The sequence below is a fragment of the Oculina patagonica genome, chromosome 2, assembly GCF_052425735.1.
Source record: "Oculina patagonica isolate OP01 chromosome 2, crgOcupat, whole genome shotgun sequence".
NCBI classification, from domain to species: Eukaryota; Metazoa; Cnidaria; class Anthozoa; order Scleractinia; family Oculinidae; genus Oculina; species Oculina patagonica.
Genome location: NC_135759.1, coordinates 43712887 through 43720257, shown reverse-complemented (window position 1 = coordinate 43720257; position 7371 = coordinate 43712887). Strand labels below are relative to the sequence as shown.

The 7371-nt window shown below is 37.0% G+C and overlaps 1 protein-coding gene across 1 annotated transcript in view; it reads right to left on the bottom strand.

Annotated features, from left to right (window-relative positions):
• Positions 1-528: 528 nt before the first annotated feature.
• LOC144644776 (uncharacterized) overlaps positions 529-7371 on the bottom strand; it is a 28032-nt gene continuing 21189 nt past the window's right edge. Inside the window, exons 10-16 of the mRNA XM_078504306.1 lie at positions 6548-6732; positions 5204-5344; positions 4633-4821; positions 3930-4141; positions 2949-2989; positions 2039-2135; positions 529-1536 (exon numbers count right to left, since the gene is read on the bottom strand). Of these exons, the coding sequence (XP_078360432.1) occupies positions 1347-1536; positions 2039-2135; positions 2949-2989; positions 3930-4141; positions 4633-4821; positions 5204-5344; positions 6548-6732 (1055 nt within the window). The 3' untranslated portion in view covers positions 529-1346. The remainder of the gene's footprint in view (positions 1537-2038; positions 2136-2948; positions 2990-3929; positions 4142-4632; positions 4822-5203; positions 5345-6547; positions 6733-7371) is intronic.

The window sequence follows — 7371 nt, the reverse complement described above, 5'->3', positions numbered from 1 at the left end:
TCAGCTTTTGAAAGCATTTACGCATTGTCTTTATACTCCGGTAAAGTTCAAAGCCACTTCATTTTACTCCCTTGATGGGATAGAGAACTCCGGCTCGCCTGGTTCGCGCTCACTCTACGCCATCTTGGGGGAGCGGGGGGGGGGGGGGGGCGTTGGGTAGATCTAAATAAAAGCATAAATACCTACTTCGGAGTGGGAGATGCATTGCCCGAATTTCCCCGGCCATTATGTTGTATTTTGAGTAAAGCACGTTACTCGCACTGTGGCTCTCTCCACACAGGATAACTTGGTACCGGAAGAAAGGTGATAGATACTTAACAAAATACCGGGCCTACCCTACGACGGACTAGTTCTTAAAGTTTTGCAACTGGCTAGAACAATTTCTCTAAGGTCAAGCGCGCATAGTCTTTTTTTTTGTATACTATATGTATTTGATAGTTTAAGATAAACCACTCGACTACACTTGCAGCTTTAAATTGATCTTTATTAATCAGTTAACAAAATTTACACTACTGCTTTTAACCGGTTGTCTCACTTCAAAATAGCGCTGTAAACTTTGCACAACGATACTCTCTTACGGATGCTTTACTTTATGTGGATATCAGTAAATTTATGTGAAGATACAGTATTAGCTTCTAGATCTTAGCAACAAGGTGCGAAAGACCATCCAGCCCGTGTTTACCAGCCGCAAGCTTAAACAAGATCTAAGCCTGCGTGAGCCAAGCCTAACTTCGTAGCCCAGCAATGTGTTGTTTATTTGTTCAAGTGTGACCTGTGCGATGCAGGTTATGTGGGGTATAGAAAGGGCCACCTTCACACGCGCGTTGAAGGACACCGCCAAAAAGTGTCATCCATATACAAGCATGATTCGAAAGAACATAACACTGCTGTTCCGAACAATTTCATATCACGCTTCAATGTAATTAAGAAATGCACGAACAAATTTGACTGCCTTGTTAATGAAATGTTGTGTATTCAAGATCTCAAACCAACACTGAATGTACAGTCCAATTCTCTTCGTGCGAAAGTATTCATGTAATTAGCTTGGCACTCATTATGCAAATTCGCTTTCAACTTAGCCTTTTCACAACCGCTTTTTATCACTTATTATGTAACCTTGATAATGGCGCAAGATGAACCGAACCGTCGGCTCTTATCATTTATATTTCTTGTATCATGTATTTCTAAATCGTTTCTTATGTAACTAAATATAATGATCAAATTTTCTCAATTATTTTTCGTTGCAGAAGCTAGTAATCAAAGTTTTAAAAACCAAAGGCAGCTGCTAAGACGAAACTAGCAAGTTACTTCTTCGGATTTTGTCTACTGGTCCTTTATATACTTCTCTAGCTCTCCGATCCGCTATCGTCAACAGCTTTGACAGGTACGTTGTAGTATGAACTGGAGTCATCGTGCTTGCTCACGTCACAATATGGTACGTTCATGGTCATAATAGTTTCCAGTCTGTCAATCAGTTGAGAGAAACTGGGGCGAGCAGTTGGATCTTCTTCCCAGCATTCATTCATCAATTCATATCTGTTATTTATAATAAGATGGAAGTAACACGGCTCTGACATAAAGCAAGTACAAATCCTAAGACTATACTCTGATCCAAGAATGACAAAAAGCAAAGACAATTTAAAATAAGTTCAGTTCAGTTCAGCTAAATAATTTCAGTTCAGCTAAGTTCAGTTCAGCTAATTCAGTTCAGTTCAGTTCAGTCCAGTTCAGCTCAGTTCAGCTAATTTCAGTTCAGTTCAGTTCAGCTAAGCTCAACTCAGCTCAGCTCAGCTTAGCTTAGTTCATTTCATTTCATCTCAGCGCGTTCAGTTCAACTCAATTTAGCTTAGACTGGCTCAGCTCAGCTATTCTCAGCCGAGCCCAAGCTAGCCCATTTCAGATCAGGTCAGCTTAGCTTCGATTTGATAAGCCTTGAGGTGAGCTGAGCAGAGTTGAACTTAGCTTAACTTATAAATGAATTTATCGGTGGCTTTACATTTTCCAGTATGAAGCAGTATAAACGAATTCAGTTTCTTACACTTCATCACAGCACATTTCAGGCCTTTCCATGCGATAACCATCTTTCAGTTCTCGGCATAGCTCTGCATTACTCATTGTGGGGTAAGGAACACCTCCTGCAATTGGATACGAGGCAAACAAAGAAAGCAAATCAGAAATACACCAAGTGTTGAAAGATAATTTTTCTAGGATAGCAGGGTTAAACTAAAAATACTAAAATTGCAGTCAGGGATTGACATCATAATATAAAATTTGTGCTTACTTGTGTTAACGTTAGAAACAACGTCAATAAAACATTAAAGATGTTTCGACCAAATAACTTCGGCCATCATCGGTTTTTATAAAAACCAACGAACCGTTAGAAAGCCGTTGGCTTTTAAAAACCGATGAAGGCTGAAGTTATTTGGTCGAAACGTCTTAAATGTTTTATTAACGTTGTTTCTAACGTTAGCACAGGTCAGTGTCACGCACAAATTTTATATTATGATAGAAGGCTTGTTTAGCAAGTTCGGTTTATTTATTTATTCATGTTGAAAGTTTCTCTGAGCTGAATGAGAAAAATGGCACGCGTTTTGCCGGCTTGGCTTTCGGCGGGAAAACTTGGATGCCGTGATGAATGCCTGGAAACTTTCGTGGACTTCGACCCGTGGAATACCGCAGAATATGCAACGGCTTTCTAGGCTCCTGATTGGATGTATTCCGCAAGGCATGGGATAAATAGAGTTACACAATAATGTGATTATACTTATATCGCCCACTCCACTAACATTCGTCTTGCCTTAAATCACAATAATAAGTAAGTCCTTTTAAAAGGCAGGGTAGATAGAAAGACTATTATTTTCTTAACAATAAACTAACCATAAATCATAAAAAAATAATTAATAGCAAACACAACAAACAAATATTTCATCTGAACTGGTACAACATACCCATGGTTGCCATTTCCCACAGAAAAACACCGTAGGACCAACTGTGAGAAAATATAAAGAAACATTAGAAACTGTTGTAAACAGCTCCTTTTGTTTGACTTTGTTAAAATACATTAGAGGCTATGTATTGGGAGTTAATACGATTCTCTTAGAAAGTTTATCAAGATTTATTGCTTTTTTGCCTGCTTGCCAAAGGTACCCTCGAACAAAAAAGGATATATCTTTGTGCAGAACTCCTTCGAAAAAACAAAACAAAAAAGCACAGTTTTCGTTATGCACTGGTGGTAGATAGTTTCGTAAAATCGTTAAGAAACTATTCGATGTACCACAGCTCTGAATTTAAACAGAAAAAAAGAAAAAAAAAACTATATTAGTCACGTTAAATGTCTTCGATGAACTTAAATGTAGTTCTGAATTTTTTGTGCCTCTAGGAATTACCCGAAAACGTAAGCAGAAGGGAAGGAAAGCACGTCAATTCTGATTAATTCACCTGGCAGATAAACGCGTTTGATGGTATTGTTATTGATGGTGTTGTTATTGCCATTGCTATATTGAGATTTTTCCCCCTTCTAATTTTTTAATGTTTTATGGAGATTGCAAAAATGTATTGTCAAAACGAAATATAATTTTATATATTATATAAAAAAAAGTTATTATAACTTGATCATTTTCTCCGAAGTCTGCGGGTTCATTCTTTAGGGGCAAATGCCAGCTGTGGCACAAAAAAACCCTTTATTCGTCACGTCAATTCTCCTTGATGCGCTTATATTTGCTTCTTAATTTGACGTATTGTTGTTGCTGCTGTTGTTGTTGTTGAGAGGAAAACAACTTATTTTGGGAGCTAAATTGAAACTTTTTCCCTAATTTTTTTGATGTGTTGTGTCATGGGATTGCAAAAAAGCGTTGTCAAAACGCAATGTTCAAAGAATACCAATACAACTGACATTTTAAGGAAGCAAATACACAGCAAAATTTACTCACACATCACTTTTGATGGTAAAAATGCTGTCATGGATCGATTCTGGGGCCATCCATTTCACTGGAAGCTTTTTCGTCTTTTTGGCGCTGTACACATCTTCATAGATTTGACGCATCAATCCAAAGTCTGACACTTTGACCCGATTATCATGGCCAACCAAAACATTACGAGCTGCAAGATCACGATGAACAAAATCTTTCTTGGCGAGGTGATTCTGACAGAAGTAAACAAAAAATAGAAGGGCTATTATACTTTATAATATTACACACTGGTCCATGATGAATAAGAAGCAATCTGATAGGTTCTTTGAGCGATTTGAGCTCAGCTGGACGACTCACAAACACGCTGTCACGATTTAAAAATGAACTACAGAAAAAGCCAGGAAGAAAAACTTTTGCGCATTTTTCTGACACGAAAAAGTTTGTGACCAAATGGACTTTGTAGATCTCAGCAAGATCACTTGATCGTGAAAGGTTATTACCTCGGCTTTGTCTGTGATCCCACTTATCCCGCGCGTTTCGCTCCCAGATTTCTGTAACATCAAAACGAGAATCCGTTTTGTTTTACAGAAAATACTTTTCACCTATGTTTCACAATTCCGGTGGCAAAATCAACGAAAATGCGCTTATACAATTAACAGTCTTCGAGAATATCCCAAAGTTAAGCTAATATGATTTATATTTTATAGCACGAAATAATGGTTACCATTCCCCTCGCTACTTGCCAAGCAAAAGAAAATAGTTGTTGAGTAGTAAAGCTGTCATTTTCTTCATTTCCATCACCAAGAATCTCAGTTGAAATCATCTGTTCAACAATTTGGTTGTTTCCCTGTAACGTCGATGGCAACACTGACAGTTCGATGTTTTCTTGATCATGAGAACTCTTACCCTCGTCCTGAATAAATAATAAAAGTAGCAGGAAATTGTTTACGGTGATAAATTTTAACGTGAAGTAAAAAGGGTCATGCGTATCAAAAAGGACGGAGCTAACTGAAAGCTATAGAACTTCTAAACATTATATATCTTTTTTTGGATTTCATTATGCGTGATCGATTTCTGTGTATGTAGAAGCAGATTGTTGAACCAAGAAAGTAAAAAGTTCGAAAAAACGTCGTCGACTGTTGTTGCTGTTCTCAAACAGCACAAAAAAAACTAGGACCTCTCTTCCCTTTTTTAACTGTTCTGTTTTTACCTAGCAGGGATGTCAAATGCTTTCCTTTCAGTCAAAGGTCATGGAAATAATAAATGGAATAAAAAATATATTTAATATTTCTTACATCAACTATATTATCAGATGAGGGCGCCAAATCGAGGATGAAAGCTTCGTTTTCATATGATAGAGTTGGTTCCACTTTCACTGAGGTTTGATCTGTCAGGTCATGATCGTCCTCCGTCTTTTTCGGGACAACGTCGGTTTCCTTCATGAAAAAAATACTTTCTTCATGTTTTGGGTAAGAGTTTTACCTAGGCTTTTATAGATTGTGCTAGCATAATTTTTGGCATAATTGGAGCTAAAAAGCATAATTTGTGAAACGAGCACTGCCACGGCATAATTAGCAATTTTTAGCACTTTTTGGAGCATAAATTCATAAAATGTAGTAAATATGGTGTACTTTCTACAGAAATAAATGAAATTTAGGTAGTTTGTTCTTGCAATGCGTGTTTTAGCTATACAATTGTGATTGTTAAGTCGTTGGAGGCATTTTACAAACGGTTTAGAGATGCGAGCAGCTAATTTGGACAGCTGACGGCCGTGATAAACTGCCATAAACACAAATAAATTTACAACAACAGTTTATTGAAAAAACATCATAATTTGGTGTCGTTATTGCGCACCTCTATGTATAGAATCTACGTCATTTTGTGAGCATAATTTCGGAAATCAGAAGCATAATTTGGGAATTCTGGCATAATTTTTGCATAATTTGGCAAAATTTTGAGCACTGCTAGTAGCATAATATGCCACTTTTAGGAGCACAATCTATAAAAGCCTAGAAAAACTTTTACCGTATTTTCTCCATTAAAATTAATGCCCCCGACGTTTATTTCAAACATAGCCTGGTGGAACCGGCGCTTATTTGACTCCTGCAGTTTACTTACCCGATGTTCATATGCGGAAACACAAACATGTATCCGTTTAATATACCTACAGCTTATTATACCCCCAATATATACCTGAGGGTTTCAACTCCACCTTAGAGACCCGAGGTCCTAAATCATAAGTTGTTCTGGTACCGTTTCATCTGATGTTTTGTGGCGAGCACTACTTTCTTCTTGAGGCAGATACCTCCTCTTGAGGTAAAAACAACAACAACAACTGATATCCCGGTTAATTTACCATTAATAACTTAAACACGGAGCGAGCCTATAAAAAAGCCCGTCTAGCACTTTGTTGGCTTTCTTTTTAAAACGTCGTTTCAGAGTAACGTTCATGAACACAAGCGCTCCGTAAATTTTCATGGACCAAGAATTTAAACCAGACAAGGGAAGCAACCTTTATTATTTATGAAAATAGGATAACATAGGAAATATATAAAAGACGTTTACAAAACAGTTTCGGAACGTAAAATGAATGCATTTGACTTTTGCTTGAGTAAAAGAATACAATAATCACTTCCTACCGTGCTTCTCTTGCGTCGTAACCACTGTAACAGGTCACCAAACGGAACGTACTCTATCACCAGAAACTTATGTTCCTGCAGTGTGCAACATCCAACCAGCGATACAACATTCTGGTGAGCACCCAACAACTTCATCATCGCTATCTCAAACAGAAACTCTTCTTTTTGCACTTCGCTTGGACCATCTAACAACAAATACGTGATGGGAGAAAAAAATTACTGGTCTAAGTTTAGAATGATATTAATATTATAAGTAGTTGTCTAAACAGTCGCTGAAGTTCTAGTGTTCGATTCTGTGTGTGAACGTGTAGTTATGGAAAATTTTGATCATGAATCATAAAACAAATTTAAAGCACCTCGAGAGATGAACGATTTTATAAAACTTCCTGTCCTCTTATTCACTGAGCAATTTTTTTGACGAAATCAAGATTTTTTCTGACCCTCCCTATCTCAGCAATATGATTTTCATCAATAAATGGCAAACACGTAAAGGAGCAAACCCAAGAGCCAAAAACTATCATATATTATTCTGATATGGAAGAGTACCAACCATCACTAAAAATTGTGTTGCCTCCATCGTATTCGCTTGCAACCTTTCTTGACAACGTGTATAGAATTTTTATCCAAATATGGCTTACAGTAAAAACCCGCGTGTAAGAACCTAACATTTAAGAACCTGTTAGGCTAAAATTTTATTTTTAACCCCCCTTCACATAAGAACCATTTTAGGCTAAAATTCTAAAACAGGTTCTTATTTTCAAAAAAGAAAAAATAATCTTCTCAAAAATATAGAATTAAAAAATCTTCTCAAAAATATATTTATA